At 40.8% G+C, this 25,785-nt stretch overlaps 1 protein-coding gene, 1 non-coding gene and 1 pseudogene across 3 annotated transcripts in view; all 3 read right to left on the bottom strand.

The window, feature by feature from the left end:
* Positions 1 to 1,458: 1,458 nt before the first annotated feature.
* On the bottom strand, positions 1,459 to 1,565 carry LOC111755138 (U6 spliceosomal RNA). Its single transcript, XR_002789719.2, has one exon. It is a non-coding gene; the product is annotated as a U6 spliceosomal RNA (small nuclear RNA).
* An 11,235-nt stretch (positions 1,566 to 12,800) lies between these two features.
* The window catches only part of Samd7 (sterile alpha motif domain containing 7), a 30,218-nt gene continuing 17,233 nt past the window's right edge, over positions 12,801 to 25,785 (bottom strand). Inside the window, exons 7-9 of one of the 2 annotated variants that reach the window (XM_063227128.1) lie at positions 17,199 to 17,309; positions 16,206 to 16,333; positions 15,048 to 15,166 (exon numbers count right to left, since the gene is read on the bottom strand). In XM_063227128.1, the coding sequence (XP_063083198.1) occupies positions 16,211 to 16,333; positions 17,199 to 17,309 (234 nt within the window). In that variant the 3' untranslated portion in view covers positions 15,048 to 15,166; positions 16,206 to 16,210. Of the gene's footprint in view, positions 15,167 to 16,205; positions 16,334 to 17,198; positions 17,310 to 25,785 lie in introns of both variants that reach the window. The other variant, XM_063227127.1, reaches the window with a different exon arrangement.
* LOC134470834 (serine/arginine-rich splicing factor 4-like) lies at positions 17,316 to 22,428 on the bottom strand (annotated as a pseudogene).

Below are 25,785 nucleotides of genomic sequence, written 5' to 3'. Positions count from 1 at the left end.
ATAATAGGACTGTGGAGGACCGGCGGTGGCTGAAAAGATAAAAAGTATGAAATATAAATGACCTTTGTTTTGAGCATGTGGGAGAGACACCCTCATCCCCTGGGGCACGGAATCTCCCCCGGTCTGCAATCTCTCCGTGGACCGCGTGGAGGCATATAAGTAGCCTAGGTTTGGGGTGGAACCTAAGGGGAGTTAAGTGATGCACAGGGAGCCCATTGGTATTCTTTTGGTGCAGAGGTAAATTCCTAGGGGTGGGGGAGATAGGAGCTCCTTGGTTCCGCTTCTAAGGCTTTACCGGCTACAGTGTCCTGTCTGGGCCAAAACTCTTTCACTAGATATGGGTTCATATCCAAAGACATTACTACCATGATCATCACAATTACTTTATTCAATCACTCAGTTTCATTCTTTGGGTATTTGCTGTTTTGGGGCTTTAAAGTAGAGCAAAGAATTTAGACATCATTGTTGCTCTCAAGGTATTAAATGAAAAACAATCTTTGGGGCTAAAAACAAAAATTTAAAAACAATTTTAGGCTTGAGAGATGGGCCAATCAGTGTATCTGGTCTTCTTGGCTACAGTGATTGGGCCCAAGGTTCAGTGAGATAAAGGGACCCCAAAAAACTTTGACTGTATTGGAACATGTGCTCGTCCCTCCAGCCCTGTAATTTGAACCTGTTAGGTTTGCACTGCGATGAAGACTTTATTATCCTAGGCATGAGGGCGTAGGTTTGATCCCAGTACTGCAAAAGCAAACAATTAAAAGAGAAACTTCTTTGTAAAGGAAGCAGCCTACAGGGGGGTGGGTGGAGCTGGGCTTGGACATCACTTCTGAATTTGAAGACAACGCAGCATAAGACACTGCATCCTTGGTGATAGCACTTGAACTTTAATCAATTAATTAAATTAATCTTTGACCAAAGCCAGATGTCTAGTCTTTTTGGCTACTAGATAAACAAATTTCCTTTCTGGTTTAAGCTAGTTTGAATTGAGTTTTCTGTCACTGTGAGACTATAGAACATCCGAACTGATATGCCACACTGAAAAAAAAAAAATCAAATGAACTGTAGCCAGCCCTCTGTATCTATGGGTTCTGCATGTGTAGATTCAACCAACTGTGGGTTTAAAGTATTGGTTAAAAAAATTTCATCTACATTGAGTATGTACAAACTTTTTCTTGTCTTCATTCTCTAAACAATGCAATAGAATAACTATATATATATTATATATAAACATTATATTGTATTAAGTTTTTTAAATTATAATTTATTTTATGTAAAAATCTAGGAAGTTCACAGCCATCAGCAGCTCCAGTGCTATCTTGGGTGTGAAGGGAAATTCAGAAATCTAGGTGGAGCTGTCAGTGTAGCAAACCTTGTAGGTAAAATATATGCACACTTTGGAAAGCACATGTGAAGGGATCGCTCTAAAACTGACCTCATTGGTTTTGTTTTTAGCAAAAAAATGTGAAACACTTCACAAGTTTGCATCTCATTCTTGGCCAGGGGCCATGCTAATCTTTTCTGTGTTGTTCTAATTTTAGTCTATGTGCTGCTGAAGTGAGCACTGTAGAAGTTTTATAAGTAATTTAGAGATGAATTAAAGTGTACAAGAGATTGTGTGTATACAAACACTATACCATTTAGATCAGGGACTTCAGTTTAATTTTGTTTTTTTGAGATAAGGTCTTGCTATGCAGTTCAGGCTGGCCTTGAACTAACTAGGTAGCCCAGACCTCAAACTTGTAGCAACCCTCCCACCTCAGCCTCATGAGTGCTGTGATCTCAGGCATGTGCCATCATGCCTGGCATATCAGGTTTTTAACATCAGTTGATTTTGGTATCCTGGAGATCCCAGTGGATACTAAGGAAGCCAGTTCTCTGTAGATGATAGCAAGTGTTGAAGGTACTGTTTTTAAATTGCAGATTTTAATGTTCATGAAAAATGTTTGAATCTTTGTAGAATTATTGTATTTTATAGTATCTACACAGGCTTATTTCCTTTATATACTAATCTATATGTTTTTAGAAAGTTCTTATTCTTGTCCTTTATTTTAATTTTTTATTTTGAGACAGGGTCTCACTGTGTAGTTCAGGTTGGCCTCCAACTCACAGCAATCCTCCTGTCTCCCAACTGCTAGTATTATAAGCATGCACACCATATCTTGCCATTTTAATATTAAAAATAAAACCCTAATTCATGACCTGAGTATTTTAGTGCTAATAACTAATATGCATAAGAACTAAACCTGCTTGCTTATTCACTTTGGGCAGCTCCCAAGACTGAGAAGCTCAGTGGCAGAATGCTTGCCTAACTTACACGAGGGCCTAGGTTTGATCCCTGTTATTACACAGACAAACAAACAAATAAAAGGAAAACTTCTTTGTAAAGAAAGCAGCAATGCTTAGAACACTTACAGTAGATGTCATTTGCCTCCAGAGTTTGGCAGGAATAGATAAGCCTAGTAAATAATGATTTGTTATGCCGTTATTGTGAAAACAGTAGTCAGATTAGAATAAAGATTTACCCCCAAATCATTCAGGACTAAATGTATTATTTTTTGTTTCTGTTTAGAATTGTCCTTTGGAGTTGCTGATATCCTCCTCATGTCTGTATGACCGAAACAACCAGGTGTGGGCTAATTCATTCAGTTCCCCGCCCTATGAATCTTTACTAATTTACTTACTCAATAAGTGACTGGTTTCAGTGACAGAGACTGTTGGTGTTACCATAAAGCGCAACCAGCTAACTTGATGATTTAAGAAAAGCTGAGTACTAAAAGTTTCTGAATCAATTGTTGGATTATGACAGTAATTACAATCTCATTTAACAATTACCTGATCACCATCTCATTCATAAGGAAAAAACATCATGGGCAAAACTTCTTTTTGCTGTTTTGAATGAATCTGTTTTTATTTATTTGGTGTTTGAGGACCTAAATAAGTACATGCCAGAAGACTGCATTGAAGTCTTGAAAACATGGGAAAACTTTTCTCAACTAGTATTTATCAAATTGTACCAATGCTTTCTCTAAAAACTTGTAATCTCTGTTTTGTAGATGAAAGAAGACTGCCGCAGTTTCTATTATTAAAGCAAAGGACAGCACATCACTGCATTTGAAACGACTCCAGCAAACACTGTGCTTCCTGCTCAGAACTTGTTGGATTACTCACACAAATGTCACAGAACAGGTTAGCTGATCAGCCCTTTATCAGCCTGACCCATATTGAAGGACAGAAATGTCTACAGTTGTCATTCTGTAGTGTTCAGAGAGTAACTAGTTGGATGACTTCTAGTCTATGCTCCAAAGCACCGTGGCACACTATACTTTTAGTTTGATTAATAATAACATAAAACTGAACTCTGCCTGGTAGACACCAATATTTACTCTCTTCCCCTTTCAAATTTGGCTTGCATAAACACACACAGACAGACAGACATGCAGAGAGAGAAGACTATTGTTGCTTACAAAACATTTTGATCAAGTAATTTGAAGGGAGGATCTATGTAATTCACCTTTCACCTCAACCTGAGACACCCAACCTGGCTCATAGGTTCTTTTTTTTTCCCATAGGTTGTTAGTAAATATATATTGGGTGAATGAATTGTTCAGCATGAAGACTGAAGAACCGAAAGTTTTCTAATTATTTCTGAGAATCTGTAAATTACTCAAAAGAGACCCAGTACGATGCATACATGGATGATTGAAAGACACGGTGAATGTTTATATATTTAAAAGTTTAAACTGGGTGTGGTAGCACACACAGTAACCCCAGCATGTAGGAGGTTGAGGCAGGAGGATTGTTTCAGGTTCAAGACCAGTCTGAGTTACAAGACCAGTCTGAGTTACAACTGCTCTGAAGGTCAGCCTGAGCTGCACAGTGAGACTTTGTCTCAAACAAAACAAAGCAAAATGAAACAAAACAAACTTATTACAGTAAAAGACACATTTCCAAAGATAGAATAAGTGTTTTCAAGGCAAGAGGGAATATTGTGAGTATTTGGTGGTGACATGTCTTCTACTATAAAACATAAACATTTTTCTATATTTTATGATCAGTCCTCGTCAATCGAACATTTATGGCAATTACTGTCAAATAAAAATGATGTGTCCTTCTTCACCAGATCTGGTACCATGAGACTTCTGGTTCTTTCCCAAGGCCCAAATGACCATGAAAGTCATGTTCCGCGTCCTTTCAGGGAGGTAGGCAGTCACAGCAGTGCAAGTAAAGAGACGAGACAGGACTGTGTCAGAAAGTGGCGAGAAGGGAGGTAAGTGTGCTGGAAGTCCAGGGGAGAGTTCTGCGGGGGATTTACAGTAATGTGGCTTCTACTGCAGCAAGTTTAAAAGTTTAAAAATTCATAGCGTTTTTAAAATTACACTTCAGGCCGGGGATGTAGTTCAGAACCTGCCTGGCAAGCACAAAGGCCTGAGTTCGAGTCTCAGTAGCAATAAATAAATAAATAATCACATTTCAAGGCAATTCACATTGCCTTGAAAAGGCAAGCTTTAGTTGGGAACTGCAGAATGATTAGTTTAATTTTATAATAGTAAAAAACATTGACATCAACAGGGTTTCTCAAAATGGTTTGACATAATCAGAAATTTACAAATTTAAAATGGTTTGAAATAGCCAAAAACTTATAGTGTATCTCCTTGTCCTTCCACCAAGAACTAAGGGCTAATTGCTTTTAAAAAGAAGGTAACAATTTTCTTACACTAAGACTTTTGAGACTTTTACTTTGTTTGACAAGAATAAATTCCTAACACTAGGAAAAAAATAATTTAAGTCAGTAATAAGTTTTATAAACTTTTTGTAACTCTAGCTGCTAATATAAAAATCATCTAATGGGGAATGAGGTAAAGAAGGAGGTGCAATATATTTAAAGAATAGTTTTTTGAAATGAGCACAGCCTGAAAGCATTCAGATTTTGTTTTTTAAAAAATGGCACGGGAGGTGGGAGGGGTGGGGGTGGGGTGGGGAATGGCAGCTTGCTAAGAAGCTGGATAGAGAACCTCTCTGGGGAAAATAGCCCAGATGCTAGAATCTGACAACATGGAGAGGGCCAGATGATTGGAGAACAATTCTCACAACCCAGGAGGAAACTGAAAGAAAAATAAAACCAGGAAGAGAAAGAAAAGCGCGGATGGAGGGCTGAAGCCAGACACACTCACTGAGACCCATTCCATGCTGTGCTGGGAGCGTCATGGAGACAGATGATTCAAGGTTACACTGAAGCTGCGGCTGCCAATAACGCAATTGTTGAGTCCCGAGCCCTTGGTGGAAGGATGTGGTGCAGTGTGGAGTGGAGCCAAGGTGGAGAACTACACTGATTCCCGGTGAGTGCCGGGGATTGGGTCCCACGACGTGGAAGGCTGACTGGAAGACATCTTGGCAGAGCCAGGTGCTGCGGTGGTGTCAGTCAATTGCCCCTGGCCCAGAGAGGACTGGTGGGAGCAGCTTGGGCTGAACCACGCCGCTGGTCGGGAACCAATAGCCAGGGATGAAATTGTGCTGACCCCTGTGATCTGCCACAGCACAGCGTAAAGTGCTGAAGGCAGTTGCAGGTTGACTGCCTCAGAGGGGAGGGGCCAACCTGGAAGCATCCCTGTGTGCCACCTCAGATATCAGCAAACTGGAGAGAGCAGCGAGCCCCTAGCCAGCACGCTTTAGAAAAACTGTAAGGAATATAGAGATGCCTAAGACCTCCTCCACACACCTGTCTGAAAGAATCCAGAAACATGACAAGAGCAAAAGATAAGACAAAACCTCCAGTCACTAACCCTGAGAAAATAAGCCAAGGGGAGGTAAATACGAAGAGAACCAGTCCAGCAATCATTAGCCACAACATCAGCAGACATAAAGAAATACATTCGTGACTTCATAGATGAACTTAAAACTGAAATTCTAACCCAAATGAGACAAGAAATAAAAAGGTTAATTAAAGAAATACTAAGCCCCCCTCAAGAAAACACAGAGGAAAGAAGGGAGGAACCCAGAAAAGGAAGAGAAGCCTTTGGTGAAGAATATAAACAAAGCCTAGAATACATGAAGCAGATCCAAAGAGACTACCAGGAAACTAAAAACTCCATTGGAAGCTGGAAGAATGCCTTGACAGAAACAAAAGCTAGCCTTTTGAAACTTGAAGAGAGATTTACAATGTGTGATTGTGAAAGAAAAGACCTATTAAAAATAATAAGGAACCAAGAAATAACAATTCAAAGGCTGGAAGACGACAAGAGGATCTATAACTTAAGAATAAAAAACTTAAGCGAAGAAGCAGGAGTAACCACAAATGAATTACAAAGACTGTTCACAGAAATAATTAAGGAAAACTTCCCAAGCATAGGAAAAAGAAATGATACCCAGATAAATGAGCATACAGAACTCCAGCTGGCTACAACCAAAACAGATCTACACCCAGACATATAATAATCAAGATGCCAGAAATCCACCACAAGAACAGAATATTAAAAGTGGCCAGAGAAAAGAAGCAGGTCACCTACAAAGGACAAATCATCAAAATAACAGACTTATCAACACAAACTATTAAATTGAGAAGAGCCTGGGGGAAATAGTCCAAGCCCTGAAAGAAAATAACCTCCAACCAAGATTAATGTACCCTGAAAATCTCTCTCTCAAAATTAATGGAGAAACAAAATGTTTCCAAGACAAAGAGGAACTGTGGGAGTTCATGGCCACCAACATAACCCTATAGAAAATACTGAAGGATATTCTAGAGATAGAGAGAGAGAAAAAATACCAGGATTCCAGCAACAGTGGCAGAGAGGCCTCAGTGAACAAGGAGGACAGTGGAATGAAGGAGAAAAATGGACAAATAATAGCAGAAAAATAGAATAGCAAAATCGAGGCAGAGAAGGTGGGCTATAATTTTTAACATAGATATACTAACAAAAAGAAACACAGGCAGAGTAGATTAGGAGGAAGGATCCATTGAGATGCTCTGAATAGGAAATATATTCAACCTGAAAGAAGGTTAATAAACTGAAAGTCAAAGATGAGAAAATGAAGCTCTAAGTGACAGGGAACCAGAGAGGAATAGCGACAACTCGTCCAGCAGCTGCGGATAGGTTGGAAAGTTATAACACTTTTGTGCAGTGTAGAACTACAAAGCTAGAAGGAAGGAAAACCTTGTGGCTTTAATAAGTTAAAAGAGTACAGCTCAAGATCAAGCTCAGGGGTTTAAAAGGTTCAGCACCACTCAGATAGATAACATGTTGCCCCCTTAATCTAAAAATTAAAGGAGTTAGTGGGACCCAAAATATACAAAGCATCCTGGAGAAAGGGAAAGGTGAGGAATTGCCTGAAAAAGGAAGGCAGAGGACATTGCTAACAGTGTATCAGGATTTAAAAGCCACAGTAATCTTATCGCTCTGCTTAGTTTGACTTTATTTTGTTCAGGTCAGTTAAATCATACTAAATTTGAGGGCATAGATAGTTATCCCCAAAATAGCAAACTATACCATGGTAACTATCCTTAATTTCCTATTAACTTAAACTGAAGCCCTGTATTACTTACATTGTCTACTATGACTGATCTTATTTGAAGCTGGTTAGTTAAACTGCTGTTTTGCCTTGACTGATCTTATTCGAATTTAGTATGCTTGATAATATTGAGTCTAAGAGTAGAGGCAACCACTCTGAAGATGACAAGATGTAATAAGATACCCATTCCAGTTTGATTATTAACTGCTTTTGAAGTCATACAATGTCTCCAAAGTTGTGTTTTTATTAAAACAGCTATGTAATGCTATGTTCAATTATTATATGTCTGATGATGTGGACAACTCTATTGAAAATAACAAAAGAAAGCATAGTAACTACTGGGGATCACCTAATAATGTGGTTTTATATGTCTTTTTCATTTCATGTTTTTCTAGGAATTTGTTTTTTTGTCTTGTTATGATCTATTTTTCCCTATAATACAGAAAGGATAGATATACATGTAGAAGAGATTCACACATGGGGAGAATTTCTAAACAGTTTACAGGAACAGATTATATAATGTACGATGTAACAAACAGATACTCTGAAGAAGAAGAGACACTAAGAAACCCAGTGCTAATTCTGTAGCATTATGATATAAAATCTAGCAAAACTATTATTCACTGTTCAGAGTGATATTAGACTAGTCTCATGTTCAATTTCAGTGTACGTAAAGATAAGGACAGCTACTATGAAGAGAATGAGGGACATTATGGCAGTCACTATTGACTTCCCCAATGTCAGGTCTTGACCTAAAAAGCCTTCATCACCCTGTTGTGATCAGATTAGTTCTATAAGGCTCAGTATGTATTCACTGTGTATGAAGATGGGGACAACTATTTGGAAGAAAACTAGAGGCAATAAGACAGACAGTGAAGGTCTCCAGTGGACTTGCTTTGAAATCAGTGTTTCTTCAAATTGTTTCCTTATGATCTGTTTTGTTCTGTTTTGGTATGTTTAATCTTACCCTCTTAAAGATATGGGCAATTCTTTTGAAGATAGCAAGAGGCATTATAGTAGCCATTGTTGATCACCTTGTATTTTGTTTTTACATCATATACTATGTCTATTCTTGTTTTAAATGACTCCATTTTGCTTTGTCACATTTGGTTTTATTCTTTTCAAACAAAGTAATAAGAACTATAGGAGTAATAAAACCTAAAATGTGTAATTGTTATTATAAAAAAGAGAGGAAAAGAAAGTGCTCTAAAGGATATAACCACATGTATGTTTAAGTGTGTAAGACAGGTAACCATGTTACTAAGTTTTTGTTGGATCATTGGAAAGAACTGTTTGCAGTCTCACTGTTTAAATGTATGCTTTAATTTTGTAACTTGAACAGCGACTTCTAAGATGACAATATATAATATATCAACTAGTGATTTCTTACTGTTTTTTTGAAATTCTGTATTACTTCTACCCTTTTTTCCTCTTTAAATAAAATCCTTTATTAACAAAATTGACAAAAAAAAATGGCACCCGATGGTGTTCAAGTGAACAATTTCCTTTAGTGGATAGTTTGGTTCTTCTAGCTGTACAACAACATCCTATAGGTATTGTCACATACAACGAAGGTCTTGGAACTTGCATTACCTATTTAAAGAGGAATTTATTTTCCAAAGAAGAGGCAGGATAAGTATAATAAATGACTAAACTTGTCTAGAAAATGGACTTTTCTTACATCTGTAATGAAATAATGGCGTATATTTTCCAGAGCTTCATTCAATTGCCTTGATGTTTCCACTTCAGATAGACCTAGTTGGAGCTTCTGGATTGTCCAACCCCATTGCCCCATGGATTTGCCTTTGGTGAACTAGATGTCTGGGGTTGCATTTTGCTTAAGTGTTTTCTCATTTTCTTTTCTCTCTTTTTCAAGTTTAATTCCTGGGGTGATGCTTGTAAGTTGTGTATGGTGGATTGCTTTATTGCTAGTGTTTAGGACTCTTAGGTAATGACTTTTCTGAGGTATCCTGTAAATATAGCTGGTTTTGGGATTTTGAGTCTGTTGGAAGATCTAACCTCTTCAGTTTGTTGGAAAGGAGAAGTTGTTGCTTGTTGGGCTCAGTCCCTGATTCTTTGGCACTGTGCTACAATACTTTTTGTGACCTTTAGTCAATCTCAGTCATGGAATACTAGGAAGAATAGCTGTTTAGAACAATTATGTCACCTTTCATTATAGTGGTACCAATACCATCAAACACAACCTAAAAAATGACAAATTGAGCTAACCATTAATTTGCCACTTTTAACCATATGAACTAGATTTATGGTTTTATAACAAAGTCTAAAACAAACTAGAAAATTATATGCAGTATATAAATCCTTAATATGTTAATTTTGCCCTCAGGGGTTAAAATTTGAAATGGATTAAGGAGAAAATAGAGAAGTAGAAGAAAAGAGATTAAAAGTAAGGATGGGGGAGAAGAGGGATCACACTAATTTTGAAAATTGTGGAGAAGACTGGAAGCAAAGAGAGAAAGAAGAGATAAAAAGAAGAACAGAATAGAACCACAGCCAGAAAGAGGCAGGAACCATGTTCACATGCATACAAAAACAAGAGCAAACAATGAAGGAGAAAAAAAGCAAAAAGCAAAACCACCACCACAGCAAAAAACAGAGAGACAGACAGACAGACAGACAGACAGACAGACACACACACACACACACACAGAGAGAGAGAGAGAGAGAGAGAGAGAGAGTAAGAGAGAGAGAGAGAGAGAGAGAGAGAGAGAGAGTAGAGAGAGAGAGAGAGAGAGAGAGAGAGAGAGAGAGAGAGAGAGGTCACTTCCAGGTTTTTCTGTTGTCAGCGCTAGAGGATATGTGGAGTCAATGTCCAATCTGTGCTGATATATCCCAGCAAGCTAGCAGGAGCTTTTTGGCAGGGTAGTGAATAATTTGAAAACCTGAGCTTTTTGGCCAAGAGGCAGACTCTTTTGGCCTACAGTTGTCTGTGCCTCTTCTGTGGGAGTCAATGGGATTGAGCCAGCAGTAGCTCTGAGTTCCGAACTCAGCCCGCTCATCTCCGTATTGCTCCTGGCCAATCACTCTCCCACATGGGATGACAGAGCCCTCGGCCCTCACCACCAGCCAGGGCAGTCTTTCACAGCTGCTTCTCCCCTCCTCTGCTGCATGTCTCCAAGGAGGCCTCTAGGGTCGCCAGCTGTCACTGTGTGCAGGTTTGAACCACTCCCCTCATGCAGTGAATTCCCTCTCAAGGAGGAGGTATCACCCACTACCTCCTTCCTTTTCACTGAAATTTCTCTCTTCGCTCTCTCCATGAGCTTTGAGTCACACTTCAGAGTCTTCCTGGATCCAGAGAATACACTTCCCTCCTTGTCTTCCCCATGTTGCTATAGTCCAGCGTTTGTACACTGACTCTCAGAGAAGCTCTTTATCTGCTACTCCCCCGCAAAAAGAGATTTTTGGGGTAGTTTTTGCTATTTGTGTTTTATTTTCACAGACAGTTCAGAGTATGCTCAAGACTAAAGCCGAATGTGAAGAAAAGTCTAAACTGCCTGATGATACTGTAAGTCAAGTTTTCTTCTTCCAAAATCATCTCTGCTACTGAAGTATCCATTTTGTTAAAGGTGTTAGGAATCTTTAACTTGCAGAGAAAGCAATCTTGGTTTGGACGAGTACAGTAATTGCAGCCTCCTCTTCCTCCAGTAAGGACTCCTGAGAACTGGAGAGAGCCTGCCTTACATGTCTCTACTGCTTCGGCTTCTTCTCCTTTTACTGCGTGATAACATTAAGCCCAGTGCTTTTTTGTGTGATAGTACACACCAGAAAGACATACGAGAATGTTTTCCTGAGAGCAACACTGAGACACATCTGTTCAAATCAGTTACCAACTGAATTGACTCATTTAGTAGGAATAAAATATTCAGGTCATCATATGAATTAAGCCATATAATCCCCTTGCCACTAAAAGTATTAATTAAGGTTTTGTTTTTATTCCTCACCATAGCATCTGCTAACTTACCCTGAATAGTGCATGAACTTTCTAAATCATAGGGATTAGAACAGGTAAAAGGTCGTGTGACAGAATTTCTTCGGTACACTGAACCCTGGATGAAGAAAAAGGGAGAAATAGAAAAAGAGATACTTTTCAAGTTATTTTCAAATAACTTGGCATTTGTTATTCACCAGCTTATTGTCATATTATCTTATATAAAATTAATAAAACTCTGAAATGTGGGGGGATTATTTTTCTCCTCTTTCTGTGTTTCAGCAAGGGACTAAGAGAGTACATGAACAATTTACAAGTGTATTTGTTGGTATAATATACTTTTATGTGATCTGTGATCTTCATAGTAAAAATAAAGCAAAACTCAACTAAATCGGCATGGCTTGTTCGGAAGTGATGTCAGAAGCCCACCATCTAAATTAGAAGTCCAGGTGGGTAGCATGCTATTTGTGTTTGTTAAATGTGATTTATTTTCTTTTCTGTTGCTGTGAGACAGATTACTCCAAAGCTTAGTTGCTGCAAACATCATACACTTATCATCTCAGTTTCTGTAATGTGAGAATTGAAGAGCAAGACGCCCTGAGCCTCAGGATCAGCTGTCTCATGAACTGCCATTCGGCTATGGGGCAGAGCTACAGTGCCTTCCTCTGCCTGATGGGCAAGTGGCTGCTGGCAGGCTTCAGAAGGTCCACTGCCAAGTTTATCATAGTTCCACAGGGCTGCCTGTGCACACAGAAACTGGCTTCACAGAATGAACAATCCGAGGACAGTGTCAGGGCCAAGGCTGAGGCCTCAGAAGGGGCCTCCCATCATCTACCACATTTCAGGTAAGAGAAAAGACAGAATAAACCCCGCCTACTCTCAAGGAGAGAGGATTACATCCGGGCAAGAATTTCAGGAAGAGAGATTTTGGGGTCCATAGAAGAGGCTTCCTACTACTACAGTTTGTTTGTTTTAAACAAAAAAATTTTAAATACAAAATGCATTCTTGTGGTTAAAAATTCAAAATGTCCAATGGGGTATACAGTAAAGTCTTTCCCATACCCTGTCAGCCAGACCCCTTCTTGAGCAAATTGTTCTTGTGTTACCCTTTCAGAGCCATTCTGTGAAATATTAAGTTGGAAGATGGGACTCCACAGATGGAAAGAGGCGGTAGTCTCCCCCTCTTGTCACTTTAGACCTGTTTTGCAAAGATACTTCCTTGCTCATCCTTGGAGAAAATTTGAGTGGCGCCTACAACTTTCCATTTCCCCATTATATCATGAATCCTCGCATCATAACATAGCCTCATTCCATAAGTAAAACACCTACTCTTGAGTAACACATCCTCAAGCTTTTTTATATTTTATTTTATTTATTTTTAAAATTACACTTCCTGGTACATTTTAGGTATACATAATGATCTCTTCATTACAGGGAATTTGTACCTGTACAAGACACAATTTAATTTTTTTACACTCCTTTACCCTTCTCTTCAATCTCCTTTTTCCTTTTTTTTTTTTTTTGGTGGGTACTGGAACTCAAACTCAGGACCTCGCACTTTTCAGGCAGGCGCTTATTCCACTGAGTTATATCCCTGGACCCTTCCCTCCTTTTTTTTTCCCCAAAAGCTTCGTTTCCATGTTTTCTTTCTTTTCTCATGTTTTTTTCTTTCCCTTTCCTTCCCGTTTCCCTCATCCCTAGTTCCCCTTTCCATTTGAACATTTTCTTCCTATATCACAGTATCTATCATACATTTTGATCCTTATTTATACTTTCGGTTTCTCACACTAGAGAAACAATGCAGTGTTTACACATGTTCTTATGAGAATGGCCTAAAGGCACATCCATTTAGCTAGAAATGTCGCAAGCTTATCCTTCTTTATGGTAGAGTAGTATTTTTTTAAAAAATATTCTTTATCTACTCATCAGCCGATGGGTTTGGGCTATTTCCAAGATTTAGCTATTACAAACTGTGCTTCCATAAACATGGGTATGCATATATCACTATGGTATGATGTTTTTAATTCCTTCAGGAAGCTACCAAGAAGGGCAGTAGCTGGGTTGAATGGAACCTCCAGTCCTAGTTTTTTGAGTAATCTCCACATTGACCTCCAGCATGGTTTCACCAGCTCACATTCCTACCCGCAGTGGAAAAGTTTCCTTTTTTCCTCCAGCATTTGGTATTGGTTGATTTCTTGATAGCAGCCATTCTTTCCAAAGTAAGATAGGATCTCAGTGTTGTTTTAACTTGAATTTTTCAAATGATCAATGATGTTGAACATATTTTCATATATTTATTTGAGAAAGTCATTTCAGATGCCCATTTTTAGTTGAGTCTTTAAATTGAGGGGCATCTATTTTGAGTTCTTTATATATTCTAGACAGTAGTTCTTTGTCTGAGGAACAGCTGCCAAAAATTTTTCCTACATTGTAGGTTGTATCTTCACTCTGTTGGTGGTTTCTCTTGTTGCATAAAAGCTTTTTAATAAGATGAGATCCCAGTTGTTGCATCTCTGTGCTAGTTCCTGTGTGATTGGAGTTTTGTTCATAAAGTCTTTGCATATACAAGGTCTCCAAGAGTTCTACCTATTCTATCTTCCAAAAGATTTAGTTTCTCTGTTTTAATATTTAGATATTTGATCCATTTGATTTTAGTGTAGTTCATGGCAAAAGATATGGGTCTAGTTTTAATCTTTGGCAAATGGAAAGTCAGTTTTTCCAGCACTATTTATTAAAGAGGCTTTTTTTCCAGTGAAGTTATTTGACACCTTTGTCAAAGATAAGGTAGCTATGTATGTCTGCAGCTGTTTCTACATCTTCTAATCTGTTGTATTGATCCTTGGGGTTTGTGTGTGTGTGTGTGTGTGTGTGTGTGTGTGTGTGTGTGTGTGTGTTTGTTTTTCCCAGTATCATGCTGTTTTTATCACAGTCCAAGCTTGAAACTTTAAGGTTAAGGCTTCCTCCATTTTCTAGGTGGGCCAGCTTGAAGCTGCATACTTCTGTGAGGAAGCCTAGGGCCAGCTTTTCCACTTTCTGTCATGTCTTTCTCCACCTTCTCTTCTGTGTCCTTCAGACCCCAGTCCTTGTCTCTGTCAGAGTCAGGTGATGGGAAATGAGTGGAATAAAAAGGATTTTTTTCCCCCCACTTTCATCTCTTTTGGTTTCTTTGGAGTCTTCTGCTTAGAAACATCCTGCAGCTTTCTTTATGAATTCTCTAGCCTCTTGGTACTGGAATCACTGCAGCCCTGGAAGGAAGCTGGGTGTTTGAGCCTCTTCTACAACAGTCCTAAGAAGGCTGGTTTCTGTCTGTCTGTCTGTCTGTCTGTCTGTCCCTCTCTCTCTCTCCATTTTGTCCTCTAATATGTCCTTGCTAATATTCTTAGGTTATTTTTGACAACTGATGAAGATTGTTCTTGGGTTTTTTTGTACTGGGAATCGAATTTAGAATCTTGTACTTGTTAGGCAGGTGCTTGCCATGGAAGTACATCCACCAGCTGTTCTTGGTCTTTACGGGTCTTCAACTTCTCATACAATCTGCCTCAATTCTTGGAAGAATTATGAATCCTGTGAACAAGGAATGCTCAACGTATCACTCCAGGAATTAAAATCCAAAAGAGGGGATATATCTGCTGGTTGATCCAATGCTTGTCTTGTGTGAGTAGGAAGTGAAAGAGTTTTCTTGTAAAAGATACTTCCCACATGCTGAGATACCTTTGAAGACAAAATAAGGTAGTAATTAAGCCTATGAATTCTTTCAATATCGTACCTGAACCACAGTTGACAGGAAGGCTGAGGTAATTTCCAGCCCGAAACACAGAGCTGTAACAGTCACAATTCTAGTATGTGGTGGGCTTTTCTTTGTCTCAGAATCAGACAGTGTTTACAGCTTTCAAACTGGGTATCAGGATGGCTCTGACATCTAATTCCCTTCCTAGTTTGCTGTGGTTCATCTAGACTGTGTGATTTCATACCCTCTGGCCCTTCTTCTGTGGTCCTACAAAGGATCTCACAAACATCCCATCACACTTCCACAGCTGACCAGTCCCACCCTGACTAAAGCCAGAATTCTTTTGCACCCAGCAGTCACCAGGCAGGCATAAACCAGACTGCTTGGGGATACCACACAGTGAGTGCTTTGGTTGTCTTTGCTACAAGCTGACCCTGGATGGAACTCAGGCTTCACTGGCACAGTTCAGATTGCAAGTTGCTTCCATTCTGATAATATATCTGAGTCACTAAATCCCAGTAAATTCATTTTCCCATCCCTTTTTTTGTACACCCTGCTCCGATCTACCTTCTGAGTTTCTGTTCTGGGGGTGGGCTTCCTGCTTGGCAGAGCTTGCTACTATCAAGATTTATCCTCAATCTCCATCTTGGTGGTTGAGACCTTGTCATCCTATCCAGTGATGGACTCTTTCCTGCTCAGCTTCTAGAATTCCAAATGCTGCTCCAATTCTGCTGCTTCAGTTCTCAATCCCAAGGACCCTCTGACCACCCTGTTTCATTAATGTCTGGCATTAATTGGGCCTTTCTCTCAGCTTTTGGGAAGGCTTTTGGGAAGACACGGGGAGATGGGATACAGTAGCTCAGCAGGGCTCTGGGGAAGTGTGTGTGCTGTCAGAGGATAGCTCAAAAATGAGTGATAAATCAAAGCCAGAGAAGATCACATTTGAGAAGAAATCATTGTAAGTATGCCAAGATATACAGTTTCTCACTAATCAAAAGTGATTAATTTAAAAAAACATCTTACCAATGTTAATTTCTTAATTTTGAGCAATGTGCCATGTCATACAGAATGTTAACTTTGGGGAAAGCTGGATGAACTCTCTGGATTATCTTTGAAACTTCACTATCTTTAAAATTATTCCAAAATAAAAACTAAAAAAAAAAAAAAAAAAAGGAAACATTAAAGCATTTACACTGGAAAGAAGAGATTTCTCTACTTTAAAATTTTTAGACAAAAAGTAGTTTTTAAAACACAATCTGAAACATCAGCTCTTGGCATAAATATTTATTATAAGTAGGTATAATTCTGTATAAATTCTGGGACAAGTTAGTTTCTGTGTTATGATTTCACTTTTGAGAAAGTCAGTTTTTCAAAAATAATTATTGACCTGTTGTATGTTTTACATTTTCAAAGAATCCATAAATCTACAAGTCAGATAAAAATCCCCTCTCTCAAAGAGTTTACATTCTAATGGGATAAAGGGAAATCAACAATCAACAATGAACATAACATAAATAGATTACATTTACGGTGACGATGACGGGTAGTATGAGGAAGAAAGGAATAGAGGAAGAGAGATATCGGGGGTGTGGGACACTGGCAGTGTACAACTTTAGCTAGAGTGATCAGAGTGACCTCCGTGAGAAAGCACACGTGAGGAAAGAGGAAGATGAGCGACAATGAGGACACAGAAGAAGATCTCAGGAGAGGAGATGGCCAGTGGCGGGGCCTCACATGGAGTGTGTCCTCAGCGCTCAAGGGCAACCAGGAGCACGTGAGCAAGAGGAAAGGCTGGAAGGGAAGGAAGCGGAGGGGGAGGCCGGTGGGCAGAGAGGAGTGCAGGTCAAACAGGACTTGGGCTTTGACTCAGAAAGAAACAGGGAACTATGCAGGGTTTTGAGCAAAAGGGTGACATGGTTTGTTTTGTGTATTAAAAAGATCACTGTTTACTTTTTTGTAAATAAACATTTATCCAAGTCTCTACCACAAGTACGTGCTTATGTGAAATCACCATACCTGTGACTGAATTTTTAGCGCTGGCCCCAGCTTCAGTCCCATGGTGCCTCGGAGGTGCTCCTCTGTGAGTAATGGCAAAGTTTCTCCATCAATTGCATGATCTTTAAATACCTTATGAAAAACAAAAGATGTTGGCCTTGCTCAAATGTCTCTTTAAAAAAAGTTCTTATTTTATTTACAGATTTTAGTTTATGCAGAAATGTTCAGACTACTCTGAGGACAACACCAAAAAATCCTTTTTTAATTAAAAAATTATTTTTATTATAATCATTTTTTATGGTGGTAGGAATTGAACACAGGGTCTCATGCATGCTGCGTAAATGCTCTACCACTGAGTTAAACCCTCAGCCCAAAACTATTTGTAGTTGCACTCTTTTCTGTGTTCCAGGAACATATTATTTGTGCTTTTAATAACAGAGTAGATTATTGTCTGCTTATATAACTCAGTTTCAACCTGGAATAGCTATTATTTGAGGGCAGAGTACATGTATTATTTGTCAATGTATCCCTATACTGTGTGATATATGCACAATAAGAAGATGTGCAATAAACATTGATGGGTTGATTTATCAATAGGAAAATACTATGAGTAAAGGAATGGGGGTAAAGGCTTTAAGCTCCACTCGATGGGAGATTCTGGACAGAGCTCAGAAGACCAGAAGGCTAATAGAAATGCTGTTGGTAGACTAGGCTCAGGAAGTTTTTGCTAGTATGAAAGACTGTATTCGTGGCCAGACTCCAGAAAAATATGTGTTATGCCTTGGCAGAAAGTTTGTATGCATTTTGCTTATGTCCAGAGACTTTGGCTGAGTTTGAGATTAAGGGCAGCAGGCTAATTAATCTTGCAGAAAAAGTTTCAAAACTGTCTAATGTTGAGGCTGTGGCATGGCTATTGTTAAGGACTTTTAGCTAGATCTATATTGAGAATCAAGAGCAAAGAGCCCAGCAGAATGATTTAAAACATTTTATTTTGACCAGAAAAGACGTTCCAGTAAAGCTGTGGTCTGCAAAGGTGAAACAGAAGAAAAACTGGTAGTTGAAAAGACTAGTAAGGAAAAAACCAAGTGTTTCAGAAGAGGACAATACAAGATAGCCTGAGGACATCACAAGAACTGACAGGACTACCTTTGCAGTCACAAAACTGAAAGACTTTGCTTTAAGGAGGAAGCACCAGAGCATCATGTTCCAGAATGGTGGCACCCAAGGAAGTTGCTCCTCAGGATTTGGTTCCTAGGCACTCAACTTTTACAGTCATGAAAGAAAGAATCCTGGCTTGTGCCCTCCCTAGGAGCAGACTTTGGTATCATCCATGTGGCGCAGAATGCAAGAATTGTGAAGTCAGGAAGGTACCAACCAGATTTCAAAAGAAGGCCTGGGGAGCCAGGCAGTGTGCCCCTGAGAAGGCAGTGTGTGAAGCTCTGAGTGTGAAGCCAAAGATACAGTGGAGACCCTAGAAGTTTGGAGAAGTCAGGAACATAGATCATCTGAGGTAAGCTTCAAGGAGGGAGCAGAGCTGGTCCAAGACAGAAGCCATGAGAGAGAGCCAGAGCCACTGGTAGTGCTATAGGGGTAGAGCCATGGGTGCCCTTTGGTGTTCAAATCTTGCCACAGACTATGACGGATGCTAGACACGAACTACAGGACTTCACATTTGCCCAGTTGGATTTTGGTTTGCCTTTGTTCCCATTCCTTCCTATCCCCCCTTTTTTTGTCCCAGCAATGTAGAAAATAATGAAGAGACCAATGTTATCTCTTGACTTTGCAGATGTAGTTAGTGTCTTCTGTACACTGACTAGACAGATACACAAGGTAAGGAGAGGAGAGGAAATTCAGGTGAGAGTGGTCATCCTGGACCTTTCCAGCAGGGCCTGTTTGTTCTGATCCATCGTGGATGTTTCCATGCCTTCCTTTCTTCCAAAGTTTGGGAAGGCTGCTGGTGGACAAAGGTTCCAGGAAGATAAAGAGAGCGGTATGCAAAGCTGGACAGACTGGGAGGACCATAATGTCATGATCTCCATTGTCAACCTGCTTGGCAGGCCTTTTACATTCACTCATGAGATCCTATTTTTAAACCTTCTCTGCCTTCCAAGCTTAGACCCTATGAAGTCCTTCCTCATGTTCAGCAGATCACATAGCTTCCTGACTTAAAAAGAAAAGAAAATGAAACCGGTAGATAAGAATTCCCTCTAAATATGAATAGGGAACCTAGGAACTAACATTTTCTCCCATTATCCTGAGGATGGGAGAGGGGTCCCTCTGTGGTTTAAAGACAGTGTTGCCCTGTGTACATAAGTCTTCATCTCCCACCCACTACACTCATATTTGGGAGTCTCATTCAGTAGAAAATCTCCTTTTGTTTCCAATCTATTCTTTTCTGCTGGCTTTTCCCCATTAGCATGTCACTAATTTTCCATTATTAAATGAATAGCAGCAACAACAGCAACAACACATTTCATTTCTAGGTTCTGCTCATGTCTCCTGTCCCCTCCACAACCACGATTCTTAAAAGATATTGGATGCTTTCCTGTTTATACCTGTTCGTGTTCTTACTTCTTGGTCATTCTTCAGTCTGAGCCCTGGGTCCCTTCCATTAAACCTGTTCTCCTTGGCCTCCCTGGTACCGCTGCTGTACTGTACTGAACACTGGACACTTTCCACTTGTCTTTCTTTTTCTTTCTTTCTTTCTCTTATATTTGCTAAATGCTTGGCTGTATTTCACAATATTGACAGTTCCTGCCTGGACGTGACAATCTCTGCATGCTAAAGGCTCCCTAATATGCATATCTTTAGCTTAGAAACTAAATCAAACCAATTCTGACACTCAGGTAGTGTTCTCTCTCTCTCTCTCTCTCTCTCTCTTTCTCTCCCTCTCTCTCTCTCTCTCTCTCTCTCTCTTTTGGTCAAGCAAAAATAATCTTTATCCAAATTTAATGGAAACAAGGGTTACTATTCTTTGCAAGACAGGGAAAACTAAAATTAAAAAAATTTTTAAATATAAAGCAACATAATCACCATATGAGAATATGAAACTCTACAGTTTATTTCCTATGGGAAACTACAAGTATCAATTTTCCTCTACTGTACTATTCACAATTTTGTTAAGCCCAACAATATGAAACCAGGGTGGTAGGGAACTGAAGACTTAGCATTTTACTAAATGGGATATATCAAAGGCCATCGATTCAAAGGCAAAGAAAGGTTGAACTCACCACACCTGCCTAATGCCATTGTGCCTGCCTTAATGCTGTCCAGGTACTGAGCTCCCTGTAGGAAAGGCCAGGCCTGAAAGCCCAGGCATTCTGGATGTTCTACTGTGGCCTGTGAGGACAGGGAGTTTCATTTTCGAGAAGACTGTTTTCAGTCGAGCAGGAAGGCCTGACACCCAGAGGCCTCCCTGAGAGGAAGCACTTAGATTCACTAATTACGGACACACCACTGGGGACTTAATGTACAGCGGTGACGGATGTTCGCCCTCAGTTACTTATGCCATGGCCACCAAACACGGGCAGATCTCTCGGGTGGTTCTGACCTGGTGGCAGCCAGTTAGGACCTTGAATGGGACCTCGATCTAGACCGAGAGGGCGACCGAAGCAGACCTGGGTGGAGATGTGGACCCAGCTGACTGGGCCCCGGGATCGGGCCTCCTCACTGCCCCTCGGCCTTCCCTCTGGCCTGACTCGGCCTCGGGGTGCTCTTGTGTGACCTGGCCCGGGAGGGTGTCTCCCCCTGCTTCTTGCTGCTGCCCCTTTTCTGTCTCTCTTGTCGCCTCCTGTTCTGGCTCTTGCTGCAGCTGCGGCTCTCCTCCCTGCTCCTCTTCCTGCCCTTCCGAGCGTCCTTGCTTTTGCTGTGCTCTGGCCGCGGCCGCCCTCTCTCCTCCCGGCTCTGGCTTTCTCTTTGCTCCTGCTCCTGCTCCCTTGCCTCTCCTCTTCCATCTCCTCTCCTGCTCTGCGCCTACTTTTACTCTTGCTTTTGTGCCTGCTGGGACTCCGCTCTCGGCTCCCAGTGCTGCCGCTGTTCTGGATCTTGTTTTCTGCACGGTCTTCACTCTTGCTGGGGCTCTTGTTTGTGCTGAGGCTATGGTTGCAGCTCTTGTCACCCTTGCTGGGGCTCCTGCTTTTCTTTTTCTCTGGCTGTGGCTGCCACTCTTGCTCTGGGAGTGGGAGGCCAGGTTGGACCAGGACCGACAGCTTTTGCTGCTGCCACTTCAGCTTCTGCTCTTCCGGGAATGTCTGCTTCGAGAACAAGACCTTGAATGACTCTGGATCCTGGAATAGGACTGGCATCGTCTAGGACCTGGCTTACCTTCAACCAATCTGATTTTTCTGCCACTGACTTCAGTTCCATCCAATTTTCCCAAAGCTCTTTTCATATCAGAATAACACAAATTCACACACAAGTTCAACCAGGCCTTCATTTCTGCATCCCTGTGAGCATCTGCATAGATGACTTTTGCCTGATGCATACAATCCTTTAGGACTTGCCAACTGAGCTGACTTGACAAATCCTCCATGAGAAGTCTGTTCTCTCTGTGGGTGGGAGGACCTTATTTATCTTGGCCACTTCTTCTATAACCATATCCACTGTGTCCAGACCCATAACTGCTATCTTGCCATGGGGCACTTCTCGCCACAAAGGTCTTTGCCATTCAGCTCATGGACAGCATCATCTGCATCACGCAGATCATTGGACTGCACAAAACTACCCCCGTTCCTTAGCGCCACCTCCAGAATCTTGCCATAGCCCTTAAAGAAGAGCTCCACATTGTGCCCACCTGGTAGCTCAGGCCGACGTATGGTACGGCATGCTGGCATGGTGGCAGGACACAGCCCAGGTAGTGTTCTTATCTGCCTACCATTGCTCCTACCCTGGCTGAAACTCTGGTGTAGTTCATCTAAGGAGACTTGCCCTCAGGTCTTGTTTCATTTGATTCACTTTCACAAAAGCAATCTGAGTGATATTTCTGAAGTATAAAGCAAATCACGCATCTGTAAAACCTTCACTGCTCCTAGAATAAACCCATGATCCTATCCTGGGTCTGCAAGGCTCCCTGTAATTTGGCCCTTTCTGTCTCCAGCCATGCTATACTCTCTCTGGCTTCTAGCCCTACCTCTGAAGCTCCTCCATAACATCTGTCCTGCTTCCACTGCCTACCTCACTTTCCCATCTCATATTAGAGGTCCCTGTCTCCAGAGGCCATGATTCCTCCTCTGTGTTTCCAGCACACTGTGAATTCCCCTCTTAGAACGTGCTCCCGGTGATGTGGCCTCACTTGCTGGTTCCCTCTTCTGAACTATGTGCTCCATGAGAAGAGAAGCCACACGTGTCATGTTTGTACTACACGGCCCCTGCAAACAAAATAAGGTTTGTTTGGAAATCTCCTATACTAGCACTTGTGTTTTAGTAGAGTCATTTATAAGCTATATGTATTAAGTAATTGTTTCTTTTCTTATTTTAAGTCATAGAATGGTAATGTAATTAATTTAATTTAGGCCATAGTTAGAAAAGCTGGCTGTGGTATAGCCTCATTTGGAGAAATGTATGATTTCTCCTGGAAGTGTCTTTTTTGAAATATTGAAAACAATTAAGTGTTTCTTTTGTGAACTCCTAGGGGCTCAGATATCTTTGTCTGTAAACCACAGGGTTCAGTATTCTCAGTGAAGTGTAGTTGCAATGGGAAGTGACAGATTTGTGCTCTAAGTACTTTATTTTTTAGCCGGCTTGTCGCTCAGTTTACTCAGGTACAAAAGTGTCAGTAAGTATTTTGCAGAATTCTGGTACAAATTACATTTAAAAGATAAGCTAGATTACTAGGACAGACCATTGCTTCCTGATTCCAGAGGGGAAGACATGTGCCATTTCATTTCCAGGACAAACTCATCACACTAGTTTTCTGGCATGTACTCAACAGTTCTTATTGTTGGAGGAGCTTGGGGCCTCCATGTCTCTGAGGATGGCTATGGTGCTTTTCAGGACGCCCTGGTCCTTGTTTTGAGTATGACTTCTTGGCTCCACTGTCGAACCCTTACCTACCAGCACAGCTGCTTGACTCTGCTGGCACAGGCTTTCTAGCTTCCACCACTGACCTTTGGGCCTTCCCAACACAGATCCATAAAAGAGACTGGCGTGAGTCCTTCTGTTGGACTTTTGGGCATTGTCATGGCCTCTGAGTCTTCATCTGGACTCCTGTAGGACATTGCTGTGGGATCCAGGCCCTTGGATGAATATTCTACGTCTTTAGCGTTGTGGACAGATTTCCTGCACTTTGTGTTAGCTCTTGGTGACCATTATAATATAATGTTATAAACTCCATGTCCTGATTCTAATTGTTCTTCGCATGACCCCTGACTATGACAATGCCTCATGAAGAGCAGGTATTATTCTTATCAGCTTTTATAAGTGAGAGAGCCAGGATAGAAACTGCTGAGTTATGCAAGACACACAGTAAGACAACTTGTAAAATGAGCCATCCTTCATGATTCTGATCCAGCATGTTTCCTGCTATATCCAACTACTACCCAGAAAAAGAAGTGCTGATGAAAGTAGCAAATTATACTGGCGGTAAAATCTCAGCTCGTTTATCTTTCCTTTGCAGGGATTCCAGTGAGCAGTAAAGGACGCGTGTAAGCTTCCAATGAAGGAGAAACCCATCGGTAAATTTCCAGGAGGTTGGCAGCCAGGACTGGACTGTGTGCAGGCCTGCGCCCTAGCCGTGCTGAGTGTACAGGGGACTAGAACCAGGGCACCGAACACATTCTTGTCTCTGAGATGTGCCAGCTTCATTTTCATCAGATCACTTTGGGATGTGCACATGATAGAAAAGTGCACATATTTTAGTAAGTTCAGTTATTTTTAGAGGCAGAACATTTTATATGCCAAATTCTCTGAAGTGGACAGTCATTAGAGTAAATGAGATGCTTCAGGGCTCTATATGTCCCTAAGTAGCTGAGCCACCAATCTTCTCACTATGTCTCTTTAAAAGGGTTCAATTGTGGTGTAGGAGCTTGGGGTTCTAGTTGTGGTCTTTTTTGAATTTGTTTTTTCTTTGAATTCCTTGTTTTATCTGCAGGAAGCACAGGTGCTGCACATCTCTGAACAGCACCTGAGGCAGTGGCAGGGAGGAAGAAAAGAATGGAGGGCAGTGGATGCAGTTCCTATGAGTCCTAGGGACAAGGACCAACTTAGTAAAGGGAGTGGCTGTGAAGGTGAGCTGATGGGACAGTTCCCGCCAGGGTCCTTGTGAGAGCTGTGTGCAGACAGTGCTGCTGCAGGGCTGTTGCACCCAGCTGATGTCGTCTGTAGCAGCTTGGAGAGAGAAGACTTTAAGATGTGCTTCTCCTAAGCACATTTGAGAAACATCTAGAAATAACTGTTATCATTTCTATGAGTTACTGACATCTTGACGATGACAGCTAGTGAGTTAGCGGAGGCTGGGGAGGTTTGCAGTGTTTATGAGCCTTTTGGGCATCACTTACAAAGGGACATTTGGGATTCTGTGCTGCTAATCCTCATTGTCAAGTTAACTGGATTAAGAAACTCCTGGAGAGGTGATTTGATTCCGAGGACACTGATCCAGTCATGTTTGAATAGGCTGTTAGGAGGTGGGGCCTTATAGAAGAAGTGGGTCACCAGGGTGTGCCTCTGGGGACTCTATCTGGCCTCTGGGTTCTTCTTCTGGCTCTTTCCAACCCCTCTGCTTCCCAGCCACCATGAACTGAGCAGCTCTCCTTCACCATGCCCCTCTGCCATGACATCTCTGCCGTGGAGCCACCAGTCAAGTGAGCCCTCTGGAACTGGGAGCCAAATCATACATCTTCTCCTTCAAGCTGCAGCTGTCAGGTATTTTGTTCCAGCAATGGTAAAGCTGACTAAAATGATTCTAAAGTGTAAAATAGACCTAACATGATTGCAAGACTATTTACTATAAACTGTACTTTTATAATGATGGTCACTGATTAATAGTAATTAATGTTCCAATAAATTTAGTCCACCAAAGTCAGTAGTCACATGCTTATGACACAAAGAGTTGTTTGTTTCTGTTATCAGAATTTAACAACTTCATTTTACCTGTGGTTGGTGTGACCCTTTGGCCAGTAGTATAAATACATTTAAAAAGGGACCTATCCATGACTAGCAATTAACAGTAAAACATAAGGCTATACCCATTCAGCAGGAGAGCATAAGCAAAAAGTTTATTGAATTATGCAAATGATCAGATCAAAATTTATTAAGTACTTAAAAAGTATAAGGTTCTCTCTCTGTTTCTCTCTCTTCCTTTCTCCCTCCCTCCCTCCATCTCTCTTTTGGTTTTATTGAGACAGGGTCTCACTATGCAGTTCAGGCTGGTCTTGAACTTATTATGTAGTCCTGACTGGTCTCAAATGGGTGGTGATTCTCCTGCCTCAGCCTCCTAAGTACTGGGATTACAGGTGTGAATCACCACATCCAGCAACCAGGGTCTCTTTAATGCTTACAACCCCTTACAATGTTATTATTATCTTCATTTTTAGGTGATAATAAAGAGGTACAGCAAAGAGAATTAATTTGTTTTAGGTCACATATCTAGAAAGTGAAAAAGTCATGATTTGAA

The sequence above is a fragment of the Cavia porcellus genome, unplaced genomic scaffold (assembly GCF_034190915.1).
Source record: "Cavia porcellus strain 051 isolate PalLab524CR breed Dunkin Hartley unplaced genomic scaffold, mCavPor4.1 scaffold_17, whole genome shotgun sequence".
In the NCBI taxonomy this organism is placed as follows: Eukaryota; Metazoa; Chordata; class Mammalia; order Rodentia; family Caviidae; genus Cavia; species Cavia porcellus.
This window is presented reverse-complemented; position numbering and strand designations above follow the sequence as displayed.